Here is a 17,509-nt window from a genome sequence, read left to right as displayed (position 1 = left end):
GGGCAAGCTAGAAGTTTCCCTATGAAATTTATCCAGAGCCAGATACCCGAACCTCATCTTCCTCCACAGCCTAGTGGTGGGGCTTCTCCTACAAGGACCATCCTGTCACTCCCTGCTTTGGGGCAAGCTCACCTTGCTATAGCCTTTCCATGCAATAGAATGGGGACTCATTTATTTAGGAAATGCAGTTTTCAGCACATAAGCGAGTGCCGATCCTGTTTGAAGATCCCCACAGGCTCCATCAAAGCCGAGCTGCATTCCCTCTGTAGGACAGGGAAGGACGCAGATAAAAATTAAGGCCAAATGTGGGCAGGGATGGAGTGAAATCCATTAAGACAGATGCAGGGAGGAGAGAGAAGAAGCAAAGTGAATTGCCACCAAAAGGGGAGGCAAAAGTAAACAGATGTACGAGATAAACTCTTTGAAGTGGAACATTTCCAGGCTGAAAATCCTTTGCTCGGGGACTTAAATCTGGACTCTTCCGTTCCAGTTCACTGAAGTGCACTGCACTGGAATCTGGCAGATGTGTAAATTATACACAACATCACCGAGCCAAAGGTCATTTGTTCACAAGAAGCAGCTCCTCACTGCCCTGGCTCTGAGTCCAGGCGAGGGTGGTCCTCTGGGTGGATATGCGCAACTTTAGAGCCATGAGGAACACCTGAATATTGCTGCTTGGAGGGGCTCTGGGTGGTGGCAGGTGCCTTTCCAACCCACCTTATACTCTTTCAGGATGCTAAGGCAGTCACCCAAAACGGGGCGTGCTTTGTACCCAGTCTTTTGGCAGATCACCCCAAGCCCAATCCAAAGTCTAGGACTGTGACCAATAAAAGAAAAGCAACTTAGGTCAGGTTATACCAGGTTCTGGACAAATTTTACATTTTTTCAGATGCTCTTGTATCCAGATTGCAGGAAAGGAAATGGAAAGAAGTCCATCCAAAAGTGTGGCTAAAGGTCATTCTCTGAACTGTGATGGACTCAACCAAGTGAAGTGGGGGGAGGAGACCTACATTTACCTACTTCTGACCCAATTCTTAGATGAATCATGGTTCACAGTGGCCAAGAGCCCATAGAAAACCAATACCTTTGTCCCGGTAATCCAAGGTCAAATACACCTGCCCTTTCGAGCTACGCAATCACAGAGCACTACATCCATCCTCTTCATTTTTAACCTTTATATTGAGATCCCAATCCACTTTCTCATCCCCTAGCCTGGCATCAAGTCATGTGATCCGTGGCCAGGCTTGTGCCAACGTGGACACAATCAATCCAGGTGACTTCAGCGATCACACTAATCTCTTATATTTTTATCTTACTTTACAGTCTATGAAGATCTTTTACACTCATTATTTTATCTGATCCTCCCTATAACCCCAGGATAACCTAGTTTCAAGACCTGGCCACTTTTCAAGTGTGACTTTGCAGATAGGTATGCCCTTCTTTTAGCACCCGTCATTTTGTTTCACTCCCCACAAAGCAGAAATATTTATTTTCAGAAGGAGGATCCACTCAGGACCCCCTTCTTTCCTCCCCTGCAAAAGCCCACTAATAATAATAGTGTCACCAAGACTATTGTTCGCTGTCATCTTCAAGGTTTCCAAGTCGATTGACTCTGCATCTCTCTCCTTTTGAGTTTGTGTATTTCTAGTCATCAGGACCTTACTCTATTTTAGATCTGCATTGCATTGGAAGATCTTTTCCTCTCCCTATTGATCACAGCTCGTGGAGTAATTTAACTCAATTCCAATTTTCCTTTGCAGGCGGGGAGCTCCCTATCCACGGAAGTGAGTTATGTGCGTTCAAGTGGTGCATCTTACGAATCTTGTGAAGCTTTGCTGCCTTATAGCCCCACTGATGGAATATTTAATCACAGGAATGAGTTGGCAGATATGATATACAGTGTGCGTGAGCTTTGCAGCCATCTTACCACAGCAAGTGAGAAACGGATGACTTTGCCATTTGTCAGGACCATGTTGACAATTGTGTATAGCCTTCTGTTATTTATTTTTATTTTGTTTTACTCATGTATGAAGATTAAAGGTGCTTTCAATCAGCAGTTTTGTTGGCTAGCTATCATGATTATCCCTTAAGAATATCACTTTTTTTTAAAAAAAAAAACCTTTTTATTAGATGGCAAAGGGGACTTCTCAGAATGACAGGAAACTCTAAGAATCCCTGTTGAGGCCTCCGCAGCGGGATTCCTAAAAACCCTATTTTTAATTACACGAAATAACCTGAGAAATGCTACTGGGAACAGATATTTGCAGACGTTTTACTTCTACTTAGTGCCTTCAGTTTTATTTTGACTCTAAAATGGAATGCCTGTACATGCTGGCTAGTCTTTGAAACTCACCGGGGCATTTTTTTGTATTGACTTATCAATCATTTGTCATGAGAATAAGCCTCAAGGAGTCTGAAGATGATTAGGCTTAGGAAAAATAATCAATGCTGCTGCTTAGTTTTATAGGAAAACACCCACTTGTCTTTGGAGGAGATTTATGTATGTTCATGGAATATGCTGATTTAGGTGTATCTGCTTCTGGAAACTGGTATTGGATAAGCATTTAAAAGAGTTCTTGCAGGTATAAAACTTGATGAGAGTTCAGAAAAACCACCCCCAATGAAAGACCTTTCCTAACAGCTTTCTAAATGCTTCTCTTAGAACGTGTGTGAGGGAGAGTGCATGTCATAATTTATCAAAGCAAATTAATACTGTTCAGCTAGTAATTAAAGATCCTCATTAAGAGGTATAACTGCTCTCCCCACCCCCACCCTGCGTGAGCAATAAAAACACACTCCGGGCGTCAAGAGGTTACAGACGAAAATCGATAACCTGCCATTTTATAATTAAAGGGAAAATAAATGTTAGGGGAAAAGTCCACTAAATTAGGAAAATTACCTTTAGGAGAAATTGAAAATATTGATTTTAATTTACAAAATATGTGCACTTTTCATGCCCCATTCTGAGAGACAATTGGAGGCTGGGTTGTTAATTCTGCATAAGCTTCATAAAATCAATAATTATACTATGGGAATATTGTGATCTTTGTCATTAACACGAAGTCTTATATATAGAAATGACTAATAAAATAAGGCTGGCTCTCTGTGTCAGGCAGATACAGGGCTGACCTGTGAAATACCCACAGCAAATCAATGACAAGGTCTTCATTTCAGCTCTGGGGCACATTCAAAATTCCAAGATAAATCCAGACTATGTTTGTAGTTGGGGAAATTTAAAATGCCCCCTAGATTCTTAGTCATGGGTATTTAAATGGATAACATGAGGCATTATACCTGGTTATGGAAATGAATACATTCTACAGCTCTGTTTTGCATATATGCATTCCACAGATACAGGTGCCTGAAATGTTAGATTTAAGCTAGCAGGATTCTCAGTGTTTATGGGTCTTCAAGTATTTAAAAGGAATTGTTCTGGAGTGTTGGATCTGTAGCAACATTTCCCCACATTTCTGAATACCATGAGCTCTGTCTACCTACATAGACAAACATACAGGCTAAAAGAGAAAGCCTCTGATTATCAACGATAGCCCAGATATTGGCAACACCAAACACAAATATTCACATTTCTCAAGTAACATTTACTTCTCCGTGCCCCCTCACCACCCCCCCCCCCTTTTTTTTAGATTTAAGTTTACTGAAGCTGCTCATAGAAATAATTATTTGGTTGTCCGGGCTCCTGAAAGCTTCCCCTGGCATAAGCAGTTAATATGTCTGAATACTGTGGTATTTGGAATAATCCAAAATTATTATCTTACTTTTCTTCTTTAATTTGACTGATTTGGAGAGAGCAGTAGCGTGATCTACTATCAGAGGGCACAGTCAATAAGAATGATGACTTTTAACATTCATAAAAAATAAAGCAAAGTAACCTGGTTGCAAAGAACACAGGCTCTTGATTTTAGCTGGCTTTTTACCAGCTGTGAAATCTTAGCCCTGTGATGCAAACCCTTTGTACCTTAGTTTCCACATTTGGAAAACTGCCATGAGGATTCAAACACATTAATTTAGGTAAAGTGCTTAGAACAGTGCCTGACCATAAAAGTACTCAATCAAGAGTAACCCTTATTACAACTTATTTTTTCCCCATAGTCCAAAGATCTTTTTTTTTTTTTTTTTTGCGGTAGGCGGGCCTCTCACTGCTGTGGCCTCTCCCGTTGCGGAGCACAGGCTCCGGACGCGCAGGCTCAGCGGCCATGGCTCACGGGCCCAGCCGCTCCGCGGCATGTGGGATCTTCCCGGACCGGGGCATGAACCCGCGTTGCCTGCATCGGCAGGCGGACTCTCAACCACTGCGCTACCAGGGAAGCCCCAATGATCTAACTTTTGAGGCTGGGCCCAGGGCTCATCTGAATGGCTGCTCTAATGTTCTAAAAGTTATGCAGATTGATGTATTCTCGTACGTTTAAGTCATTCTGAATTGTTTCTTCTGTCTTAATGGCCTCTTAAACACCCACAGATATGCACAGAGGTTTGAAATCATTGGAAAGTAGATATTTGGTGTTTTCCTGGTTGCTTGAGCCAAAGGCGACCAGCAACTACATTGCGTAGGGCTGGAAAAATGTACTTTCCTCTCTCTGTCACAATTCGTACATTCATACCCTACCTCCTCATTGAATGGTTTCTTGCTTCTTGCTCTTGATCTCATTATTTTGGGGGAGAAAAAACATGCACATAGGCACGTGCACAGACACGGACACACACACACACACACACACACACACACACACACGCAGAATCTGCCACCTCTTTATTCCAGAGACTCCATTTCACCCAGCACTGCCAGCAGATACACAGAAGCTGCTTTCCAATTTCCTCTTTGCCCTTTTGGGGGATTTCATTTCTCTGAAGCTTTGGACAAAGATGTATCCCAGCAATATCTGTGCCCCCTGAATTGATAAGCTGAGCACCGAAGGACTAGTCCTCTCATGGATTAAAAGAGAATCTTTTAGTCTAGTGGTACACTCAGAATTCAGCAGAATCAGCTCTCAGTTAACTTTCCCCTTATGGCAGAGAGGTGGAACATTAACTTATTTATTTCTATTTCCTCGACATTTATATGGTGCTGCTATGCACCAAACACTCTTCAGATATTAACCCATGTAATTCTTATAAATACCTGTGCGTTTGTTACTACTATCATCTCCCATGTAACAGATGAAGATGCTGAGGCACAGAGAGGTTAAGTAACTCGCCTAGAATCACACAGCTGGCAAGTAGAGAAACCAGGATTCCATCCTGGGCTGCCTGATAGTAATGCCCACGTTCCTCACTCTATGTGTCCCCTCAGGAAGTGGACCCCACCACATAGCCATGGAAAGCCTTATAGCTAGGTCTTGCCTCCCCAGTAAGAGTCAACACAACTACTTCACTATTAGAATCCCTGGTCGTAACCCAGGCTTGTAATAAAATTCACACATGAAGAACAACTACAAATATTGCCTGCCTAAAATCCGGAACTCAGCTATCACATTGGGCCTTCCAAGGTTTACCATCTATTAAAATCAAGTTGGTTTTTGTGCTAGAGTAGCTGTCTAAGTTTCCTATGTTCCTTTGTCATCCACTAGGGTCAATGTTTAGTTTCGGGAAGATGACTGACGTAGGGCATCTCAGAAGAGACAAAGCAAGGGGTGTGACTTACCATCAAGAGATTACAAAATGAGTGGATCTAAACCAACGGGTCATTGATTTCTCCTTATTAAAAAGCAAGGGCCACATCAAAGCAAGACTTCTTTTCAACATCAATGTGACAAATCTACTAAGGTTCTCAGGTGTTCAACGCAGCCTTGTTCGTGAGCAGGGAAGTAACAGGTAGAAGTAACAGGTTATGCTGAGCAAAAAAATCTCAGTTGCTGTTGCTTCTGAGTTACTCTCTCCCCAAATCTGATGACCAAGTTTTCTGGGACAGTGGATTTGAGTGGCAGTTGGGTGGCTGGGAAGGGATGAGGAGAAAGCTATATACCCTTGAAGGCAAAGCAGAGAGAAAGGGAATTGCTAAGGGAAACTGATTAATGGAAAAAGAAGGACAACTTAGCTTTCCTAGTTTTCTAAATTATCCTTCTCTTTGCAATTCCAAAACACTGGCACATTATTGGGATAATTAAGCCAACTCTCTGCTTTGCCAAGGGAATAAAAAATGCAATTCCAAATGGAAACGTATGGCTGAAAAACACGTTCAGGCACATCGAAAGAAAACAGGCATGAGCAGCTGTCCATTTGTTCAAATCTCTTGAACAAAATCTCAGTGCTTTTTTTGAGGCAAAATCAGTGTGAAATGTCACAAGGAGCCGTGGCTCCATGCTTATGCCACAATGTAACTTACATGATTCCCCTTTATTTTTTAAAAGCTTTTAAACACTTTTGGTTTTGCCTTAAAAAAAAATCATTCAAAACTTGCCAGGATAGGAATTTATCAGTTCAGATTATTTTATAAACCCATTCTTTATGGGCAGGCAAAGCACATTTAGAAAAGACCAAGAAGACATCATGCAAAGAGAAAACTCTTTACCTGCATAGAATTCGGGACTGTACACTGCACCCACAACTGGATTCAATTTCCAGCCTTAAAACAAATGCACAAAAATGTTATCATCACATTTGATTCAACAACTCCTATCACTGCAAATTAACTACAAGTCAAATGGGTTGACTACAAGTCAAAAGTCAAATACACCAAAATGGTGTATTTTTTTTAATTTTAAAATTAAGAGAATGTATAGTTTGGGCAGGCATAAAGAATACTTGAAAACTATACATAGGAAAAATAGACTTAGGCCCTTTTTTGATTTTCTGCCAATACAAGTTAATAGCATGGAAACTACTGACCAGCTACAGGTGAACCTTTTGAAAAGGATGTGATAATTCATTTCATCCCATATCAATATTTTCTAGAGCCCCTATAATAATTTAAATTTTTTGGTCTTCTTTCATGGATCACTGCTAGATACTCCTTTGTATTAAGTTCATCCCTTTGTAATACATCCCTTTGTATTAAGTTTGCAAAGTTTTGGAAGATGAACAGAATTCTTTGCAGAAACATATTCTGAAAATCGTCATTCCTAATTGTGACCCAGAGACTCTACAGAACTCCAAAGTGCTTTTTAAATCCCAAAGAAAATGACATTTATCCACTAGAGATTGTGTGGAATACATTTCAAAGAATTCAAGAACCATAAAAATTCTTAATAAGCATGTGATATCTAAGGTAACTTTCAAATAACCTGTATATAGGATTAACAGAATCCTGTAATGTTCCAAACGTTCCACATGGTGCATTTTCTGTAAAATGAATCCTGGCCCTTTAGAAACTTTTACTCAAGAAAAGAGCAAACAAGAATATCTGCAAATCAAGCTACTTTCATTACACACCCACTGGGCACTATTTAGGGAACAACCTCAAAAAATGATCATGTTTTAGGGTTTGGTGATCATTTCCTGCTCCTGCTGGTAAGTCTTTATAAAAGCATCCATTACAGTCTTGCCAAGACACTAGACAGGTATGGGAAACCTTGTGTCTTTGAGGTGAAGGTCAAACATCAGAGGTCCTCTACTAAATGCTCCTGAGAAAAGGCAATGGTGAGAGTTGTGATGTGAGAGAAGGTATTGGTGACAAGTACTCTCTGAGCTCTTCCCAGAGGGAGAGGGTGTGCCATCCTATTGCCTGGTCTAAGTGATGAGCCTGGAAGAACAGCTGAGAGGTGACCACAATCTACTGATCCACTAAGGAAGACAGAGGCACTATATTGCAATAGATTGGCCCCTGGATGGACCTAAGAACTTCCTAGAACTTTCCAAGAATGTTTTGTTTCTAGAAACTTTCCGTTCCAATTTGAATAAACTAGCTGGTTTACAGCACCCAGGGTGATCTTAGGATAGGGTTTTCCAAAGGGTTATCCTTGGATTACTTGGAGGCATATTAATGGGAAACTCCTGGCTGCAATTTTAGACCCAGAGAATGAGACATGAAATTCTGAGACGTATTGTCCCAGGGGCTTCTGAAACTCCATATTGTCACCTTCCTCTCCTATATTAAACACATCTTATCTTATAGAAATTCCTATAGTGGTATAAAAATAAAAATTACCCCAATCATTTCAGAATATGTGCTTTATAAATATGGAAAATGACTTCAATTTGACCAACTGAAATTCACTGCTTCCTAAAAAAGAAAATACTCAATTTCTGAGGACATGTCCACATTTTAAGTCATTTGGAATCAAAGAGAAAATAGAGCAAAGTGGCTGCAAATAAAGCTTCAGGGTTATCTGGACATATTTAATTTTCTCTTGCTAGTTTTTCACAGAAATCTAGAGTTTGTGAAAGAAATCTATACGTAGCCATATTAAGTGAATAATTAAGTTATGAATTTATGACCCTTCTTCTTCCCTCTGTCCTCCATCTTACATCCTGCTTATGCCCCTACCTTTTACTGGTAGTAGAGACAGGGTCGTTTTGAAACCATTGTTTCTTTTATGTATTCTTATTAACTCCCTTAAATAATTCCTTTTGCACACGAGGCTGGGACACACCATTCACTGAATGTGGATCCATTGATTAACTCTGATGTAACTCTCAAAGATTGTAAGTTAGGCCAACAGTCTTTCATTTTTTTCAAAGAAACAGATTTCTCAGTCTTTCATTTTTCTCAAAGAAACAGATTTCTCAGAGGTGTCTAAGACTGTCTAGAAATCATGTTTCTCTCATCTACATTTACCTTCCTCATTTCCTTGGGCTAAGAAAACTCCATCTATGTAGCTATTTATCTATCATCTATCTATCTATCTATAGCTATCATCCATCCATCCATCCATCTCTATCATCACTCTTTCTTTATTATCTATTTATCTTTTGACTAATCAATCAATCTCTCAGCTCTTGACAAAGCTGACCTGATGTCTTCTTAGGGCATGCTACTTAATGCCACTTTCTAACTATCTACCAATGATCTACCAGTTTACCAAGTCTCCCCATGGAAAACTTCCATTCAATATAAACATAATAGAAACAAAATGATACTCTCCCTCCTCAGAAGATCTATGCCATCTCACATTTGCAAGTATTAATTGAGAGAGGTAATTGATAAGGTTTCCTCTACAATAAGTCAGCTGAGATATGTGAGCAGCAAAATGAAATGAGACTGCTCAGGTAGCCATGGGAACATCAGTTCAGGTTTTCCCTTCTTCCCATCACTGGTCTTTTCTCCTAAATAAGGCTGCTCTATTCCCACTGTAGGAAAAACAAAGGCTTTTCTGAACCACACCACAGGCACGAAAATTCAACTTCTCATCTCCCTCCTCCCCTGAAGCAGATTCCTCACCAAGTCTTCCCCCCTTCAGCAAATGGCATCTCCATCCACTTGGTTCCTCAAAACAAAATTCTTGATAAATAATGCCTTGATGCTTCCTTTACCCTCATATCCCACGTACCATCCATTAGAAAATCCTGTTGGTTAGACTTTGAAAAGATGTTTCCACTCTCTCCACTTCCCTCCCTCACCAATGCCACCATCCCAGCCCAAGACATTTATATTTCTTAGCTGGACAAGTCCACGGCAACAAAGTCCTAACTCTCACCATCTTCTCTTCCTCTTTTCCTAGTGGCCAAACCCATTTTAAAAAGTAAATCAGACATGTCATCCTGCTACTCAGAATTCAATAGCTTCCTGCTGCACTTAGAACACAAATTCTTTTTTTAAAAAATTTATTTATTTAATTTATTTATTTTTGGCTGTGTTGGGTCTTTGTTGCTACGCGTGGGCTCTCTCTAGTTGTGGCGAGCAGGGGCTACTCTTCGTTGAGGTGCATGGGCTTCTCATTGTGGTGGCCTCTCCTGTTGCGGAGCATGGGCTCTAGGCATGCAGGCTTCAGTAGTTGCAGCACGCGGGCTCAGTAGTTGTGGCTCGCAGGCTTAGTTGCTCCGCGGCACATGGGATCTTCCCGGACCAGGGATTGAACCCGTGTCCCCTGACTTGGCAGGTGGATTCTCAACCACTGCGTCACCAGGGAAGCCCTAGAACACAAATTCTTTACCTTGGCCTACAAGCCCACACAATCTAACCCCGGTCCATTTGTTTTGTACCACTGTTCCCTTTTCTCCAAACTGTGGTGACACTGGCCTTTTTCATCTTTTCAAAACAACTTAAGATCCTTCTAGACCAATCTAGACCATTCTGGATTGTATCCACCGCTCACTCTGCTTGGAGAACTCTGCTCATTCCTCAAAAGTTGACCTGATATTATTTAGGTCTCCAATGTCTCCCCAGGGCAGGATGTTTAATGCCTCTTCCTTCACTACTCTTACGGCCGTCCCCTGATTCAATTCCCAGTTTTGTTTTCTGCATAGCGGTTAACACCGCCTGGATTTATCTTTTTTCTTTTGTTGCTTGTTCTTGTTTTTATAAACTTTCTCCTTCATTAAAATTAATGGTGAAGTGAGCGGGACTGACTGCTGTCCGATGTGAATTCCCAACATCTAAAACTGTTTGGCAAATAGTCAGTGCTCCACATATTTACTTAGTTTTGCTCTAAAGGAACTGAAAGAATAAAGAGCTTTTTTTTAATGGACTCATTCCTTTTTAGCTAGGATCTCCTTCCTACCGTCAATGACCTGCTTCCCTATATACACCTAATAAAAAAGGGCCCTGTTAGGGGTGACTGTCTTCAAGGGAAAGGCAATAAGAATCCAGCCCTTGAAAATCACCTCTGCTCAGACTTAACAGGGATCTTGCAGGCTTATGTAAATGCATGCAAATCACATGCAAATGGCCTCCTAGTTCCTATGACTCCTTCTAGTACCTGGAAGGGACCCTTGGGATCACCTTGCTGGAGACAGGAGCCTGCACTGTCAGGAAGACGGACAAAATGATCCCAGTTTTAATTTCTCAGGCAGTTTGTGTATGTCTCCAGGCCTTGCAAATTCAGAGATTTTGATCAAGGACATTAAACTGAACAATGAAGCTTACAACAAAGGGAGAACAGCTGACAAAGCCCACCGCTCCCAGCTCCCAGGGCCCCCATACAACAAGGCAATGGAGCAGAGACCAGACATGTGGAGGTCTCACTCCATATCACACATAGGAGCTGTTTAGAGAGATCCCTCTGCAGCCTGGCCTCAAGGGGCTGCATCCAAATCAGTGTTCCCCTCCTAAAATTTAGCTTCTCAAAGGTCATCTGCCAGCCTTCTGCAGAAACACTGGCCGAGGTCCCCAGTGTTAACTACGGCTGTATTAGGTGTTAAAAGACAGGTCTGAATGTGCACACAAAAAACTCTGCATGTACCTTCTCTAGGGCTTTGCGGAGTTGGGTATCGAAGAAACGCATTCAAGAAATCACCCTTAAATGTCCGGGGTTTCCATAATTCAAAAAGAGTCATGTACCACAATGTTCGTTGTAGCACTATTTACGATAGCCAGGACATGGCAGCAACCTAAGTGCCCATAGACTGATGAATGGATAAAGAAGATGTGGCACATATATACAATGGAATATTACTCAGCCATAAAAAGGAACAAAATTGAGTAGTGAGGTGGATGGACCTAGAGTCTGTCATACAGAGTGCAGTAAGTCAGAAAGAGAAAAACAAATACCATATGCTAACATATATATATGGAATCTAAAAAAAAAAAAAAAAAAATGGTTCTGATGAACCCAGGGGCAGGACAGGAATAAAGACACAGACATAGAGAATGGACTTGAGGACACGGGGAAGGGGAACGGTAAACTGGGACGAAGTGAAAGAGTGGCATGGACATATATACACTACCAAATGTAAAATAGATAGCTAGTGGGAAGCAGCTGCATAGCACAGGGAGATCAGCTCAGTGCTTTGAGACCACGTAGAGGAGTGGGATAAGGAGGGTGGGAGGGAGATGCAAGAGGGAGGGGATATGGGGATATACCTATGCATATAGCTGATTCACTTTGTTATACAGCAGAAACTAACACAACATTGAAAAGCAATTTTACTCCAATAAAGATGTTAAAAAAAAAAAATGTCTGGGGTTTCCCAAACTGCATACCGAGGTTTTCTAAAGACATGACCTGAGGATGCCAGGGATCTGGTACTTGAAATGGTGCAGACGGCAATGCCCAAAATGAAAAGTCAGTTGCACGTTGCATCTGGTTCACTCAGGAACTTTTTTTTTTGCAACACATATTTATTGTCAACATTTAAATTTCGTCTATACAGGATTTCTGTTTCTCTTCAAACATGAGCAGAAATAGCAACTTTAGATTAAGAATCCTCCATGGACCAATTTGCTGGGGGTGATGAGGGACCACCCCACTTAATCCTCCAGTTTGTCTCCTCCCTATTACATGCTGGGCTTGGAGGCCAAAGGTCAGCAATCTTTTATTGTTACCCTGTGCTGTTTTTTTCTTCTAGAAGAGACATACTTTGCTTTTCCCAGTATGAAAATGAAAGAGTCCCAAAAGGCCACAAGTTTCTCAGACCCTCTCTGCTTCCTTATTTATTTGACCTAGCCAGCTTCTGTTAGCATCTGAATGTTTGATCCTTAAGTTAATATGTCTATCAGGAAACTCAGCTTACTATCTACAGGAAAAAAAAAAGAGAACAGGATGGCAACTTATTACTGAGGTTATTGTGTAAATAAATTTTTAGGGGACTTTGTACCCCTGCCACTGTTTTGAGCATTTTATCTCCCATAATAATCACAAATACCCTATATAGTAGGTCCCATTTCTCAGGTCCCACTTGGGAAAGCTGTTATGTGGAGTGTTTCAACAGCCTGCCTGCAGTTCAATAGCCAGTGAAAGGCAGGTATGATGCGAAGTCCACCTCTCCATATAGTCTTGGGTCTTTTTGTCCCGTTTTCAACCTTCCTAAGATCTCAGAGAAAATAAAAGAGCTACATCCAACACCAATGCTTCTCCAACATCGAAGAAGTTCCTGAGAATCTGATTTTCAACTTGTTTTACAGAGGAAACATTTGATCTCCAATGAGCTCAGTAAAGCTTAACTCTTCTCTGAGGGTTGGTGTCCTCAGGAAAAATCAGCAATACAGAAGTAGCCCGCCCAATTCCCTCTTTGTGGAGCTTTCTGATGGGGCGGGTTTCCAGACCCCTATGTGTCATTCTACAGTCTTCTCTTATTGCCAAGTTCAAATGTCCTGGGAAACGGAATCCACATCCTCCATGATTTCATTAACTTTGGTCCTCTATAGCAGAGCCTCCTAACCTTGTGTCTTATCGCGGTTAGGGTCCTGTCCCATTCATCATCAAAAACTTTGCAGCTGCTTAAAGTTTTGCTGGATGACTGACAAGACTGAAGGAGTGCATGACTGTGATGCTGGCGTGGAGAGCCATATTTTTCCATGTGAAGGTGATCTCAAAATTTGATGACTCTAGTGATGCCTAATTTTGCTGAAGCCTAAGTTTGATGGTTTGTGAGAATGAATGAGGTAGCTAATGAATGAATCTCACCAATCAATTTTCTCATTTCCATGTGACTTTATTTGTCCTCACTTCTCTTTTCTTTCCTGGCTTTATCGAGGCATAACTGGTAACTAAGTTTGTCTATACTGAAGGATTGAAGGTGTACCATTTGTTGATTTGATATACATACACACTGTAAAATTTTTGCCACAATCCAGCTAATTAACATATCCATCATCTCACATAGCTACCACTTTCTTTTTTCATTTTCTTTTTTTTTTCTTTTTGGTAGTGATAATATCCTCTATTAACACAGTCATGCTTGTTAAGGATCTGAGAGGGACCCATATCTTTTCAGTTATGTTGGATTGCCTTTTACGGGAAATTTTACTTGTAGTGATGGTACTCATGAACTAAGGATTGAAAAAGCTTTGAAAACTACTTTTCTTGAATACCAAAATTCTCCACCATCTCCACTATAGAAGCCAATCATCTTTATGTAGTTAGGATCTGCCTTTTTTTTAAAGTCAGTTCTACTGCGACTGCCCATCTACCCCTTAGGTACCATCCTCAGTCCATGTGACAGGATAAGCCCCTGAGTACCCCCTTTTGGGTACACAGATTAGAGACCCATATGACATTTCTGGAAACTAAGAATGCATGGTTCCCTGGAATGGGATGTGGGATGTTTATGCCAACATACCAAACTGGGAATTTGGGGCTGCAACTTTAATAATCTTTCTGTTCCTGTAGCTGGTTGCTTGAGTGCAGCTCTGTAAGATGACAGGGGAAAGCGATGCACTCATAACACATGGGCATGGCCACAAGATTTTGTTATTTCATAATAAAAAAAAAAAGCCTTCACTAATCACTCCATCTCCTCTAGCCTCAAATTTTACAGCTTTACCACAGGAAAACTATGTCTTCTTTACAGGACTTCACGTGGACCCAGTGCATCTAAAATGCTTAACATAATGCCATAAACTCAGAGATGTTGGCTATTAATAAATAGGCTTTGAATTGTGTCTCCAAGCCCCTAGGTATGTCATTGATCAATAGCACTTTCTTTAAAATAAATATGCCTACATATGGCTTAAGGAATAACATTTGGCTTCCCTTGCTTTATTTTCTCACATAAGCAGCAGATATGAACATCTATGCATATGCATGAAAGCATGCGTGGTGCAAACACACACACACACACTCACACACAATTGCTACTTCATAATTAAAGAAAGTGCCCAGTAGTCATGTTGGTGTCATTGTGTACTAGCTCTGGCAAGTTGCAGAGCTATCATTTTTACCCAAGTAGAAAGTCTTCATGACATATAACTCAGCGGTTTGCTTTATTTCATCACTGGGCATCCAAAGTCTGTTGCAAAAATTTTCTATACCATTTAAGGTTATGTCTTGGGTTGCTGGAGCTGGGAAAATGGGTCAGCAGAATAAATAATTCTTCTGGTCTTTCTCCTTAGACTCCTATTATATTGAGGGTATATTTCTGTTTAATTTTGCCCCTTTTAAAAATAAGAACAAACTGGCTTAGCCTAATTGGTAGCCATTTGCACAAGAAAGAGGAAAAACAAAAACAAAACTACCAAATGCTTGTAGTATTGTTTATAATAGAAAAAAAAATGTCAATCAGTACGTGAGGTGGGAATAAACCCATATATTCATTTTATGGAATATTATGTAACCACTAAAAAGAATGAATGTAGTCTGTATGTATTAACATTGAAAGAACTCCATATGACTTATAAAAGCCAATTAGAAATGATATGTACACCATGTTCATATAAAAAGAATGCACACACTACTGTGAATGTTATAAATATATACTGACTACGTATATATACAAGAAGGTGCAAAATAAAGGTATAGACAATAATCTGTAATAGTGGTACCTTCTGAGGAGGTAGCTGGGAAACCAAGGTGGCAGTAGTGTCATTCGAAATATATTTTAGCCTTTTCTTCCCCCCCTTTTTCCTTCCCTCCTTCCTTCCTTCCTTCCTTCCTCTCTCCCTCTCTTTCTTTCTTTTTAATGTCTGTATTTCCATGTTTCATGTGTAATTAAAATGTTAAAAATGGAAAATTCCATAAATTTTTCCTTAAGACTGTAATAAAATTGCTATTTTTAAAAAATATATAAACCAAAAAATATCTTCCAGTCTCACAATTCAATTCAACCATTAACATTTTGGTGTAATGCCTACCTTAATTCAAATCATGCTATACATATAATTTTCTTATTTTAAAATTTTTAATTCATTATGAGGCCCTTTGTAGTCTTCATCCTACTCATTTTAATGACTATAATATTCCACTAAGCTCTAACTTTAACTTACTACATTACATTCTTTCTAATTCTGGTACAATTAAGTATATGATTAGCATATCAGCAGCCTCCCTCCCCCCATATATCTTAAGAGACATTTTTTTCTGAGAAGGATTAAAGAATCAAAATGTGTGAACATTTTAAATAACTCTTCATACATATTAAATCCTTATTATGAAGCGTCTTGAGATGTCTTCTTCTAGAGCAAGGGCAGAAATGCCTTGTCCTGAAGGGGTCTGCAATACACAGCAACACCCTCACCTGCCCCCGAATGCCACTGGAGGGCAACCAGTTCTCACTGTGGAACTGGTCATGAGACACCCTCTAAGGCACTTTAAAAGCCTAATAGCTCCAGAGAAGATTCAAAGCCAGAACCAAATTCTGCAGTCCCACTTCTGGGGATGATTAGTGATCAGTGAAGAGGTGGTGATGAAAAATGAAACAAACAAAACTTCCATCCTCCTTCAACTAACTCTAATAACAATAAATTAAATTACCCAAGTAATTCCTAAATAAGTACTGTATCTCACTCACATGGGAGTTATTACAGAGAGACTGAAAGAAGGACATGCACTCTTAACCTGAGAACTAAATTTGCCTTTGTCATGAAATTTATCTTATTGATTCAAGTGGTTCACTGTAGCAGGTCAGCAGCAAGGACACAGTAGCCATGCTGAGGCAAATGTGGCTTGTTGAAACAGATTCCCCAGTTAAATTACTTAATAGATTCTGAGGTAGAGACAATTTCTTGTAAAAGGCCAATCTCTACTTACCATTTGTATAAGGGTTGACAGTCTTTTTATTTGTCATTACACGTGCTGTGGCATTATTTACCTATGTACATAGAAAACTCAAATAAGCACATATTCCAGGGCCAGTCCACAGTTCAATTAGTTGCATGCATTATGACTGTGATTACTTATTAAAAAAAAAAAACACCAAAAACTAAAATGCATTTTAATTTATAAAAGGCAGTAGGTGCATAACAAAATCATACATTTTTATAATTACATTTACTTCATAACCATTTTAACAAATCATTTCAATAAAGCAATGTCATATCATTTAAAAGTTTAATAAGGAGACAGTAAAAGCAAATTAAAAGGAACTGCATAATTGAAGACTGAAAAGCATGCGTGTACTCCATGGTAACACAGAAACAATAAATATTTTTTAAACATAAAATAAGGTTCACATGAAGGAACATGCAGTGGAATAGAAGAGGGGAGAGACAAGGTACAAGGGAACATAAATGTCAAAAAAAGGACAAACGAGTTTTAGCCGTATGCAACACTTTACGAGGGAAGAACCATAGGGAAGCAACATCTAGCATTCAACACTTGGAACAAGAGCCTTTTACATCGCAAGAATTAACAAAATCATTCAAGCTTTAAAGTCACAGCTAACAAAAGGATAAAAGAGAGGGTGCATTGTTTAACACAATATGGAGTTAACGATCTGAGTAAGATGTGCACTGGTCATATCTCAATCCAGTCAGTGCCTCCCAGGCTAGCTTAGAACGTACACTCAGTTACAGGCGTACCAATATCCAAAAAAATAGAGCATCAAGAAAACTTAATACAACAAGTCAAAAAAATTCACGTGGTATATATATGTATAGAGATATATCAGCACTAAATACGTGAAACGGCAGATGGATTTCACCACTTACCATTCACCACCATCGCCAGCATGAGTTTGTATACAGTTACCATGGTTACTGAGAGTTTGGTGAGGGGCCTAAGGGTTATCGTCGAGGGTGGGA

General features: G+C 40.0%; 1 protein-coding gene across 7 annotated transcripts in view; it reads right to left on the bottom strand.

The window, feature by feature from the left end:
* The window catches only part of RBFOX1 (RNA binding fox-1 homolog 1), a 2,234,275-nt gene that overhangs the window by 98,979 nt on the left and 2,117,787 nt on the right, over positions 1–17,509 (bottom strand). For all 7 annotated transcript variants that reach the window (XM_032606353.1, XM_032606358.1, XM_032606355.1 and 4 more), the window contains 2 exons: positions 16,518–16,578; positions 6,527–6,580 (listed from right to left, as the gene is read on the bottom strand). In XM_032606353.1, coding sequence (XP_032462244.1) covers positions 6,527–6,580; positions 16,518–16,578 — 115 coding nt within the window. The remainder of the gene's footprint in view (positions 1–6,526; positions 6,581–16,517; positions 16,579–17,509) is intronic.

The sequence above is a fragment of the Phocoena sinus genome, chromosome 15 (assembly GCF_008692025.1).
Source record: "Phocoena sinus isolate mPhoSin1 chromosome 15, mPhoSin1.pri, whole genome shotgun sequence".
NCBI lineage: Eukaryota > Metazoa > Chordata > Mammalia > Artiodactyla > Phocoenidae > Phocoena > Phocoena sinus.
The sequence above is the reverse complement of the archived record's forward strand: the minus strand, read 5'-3'. Positions and strand labels throughout refer to the sequence as shown.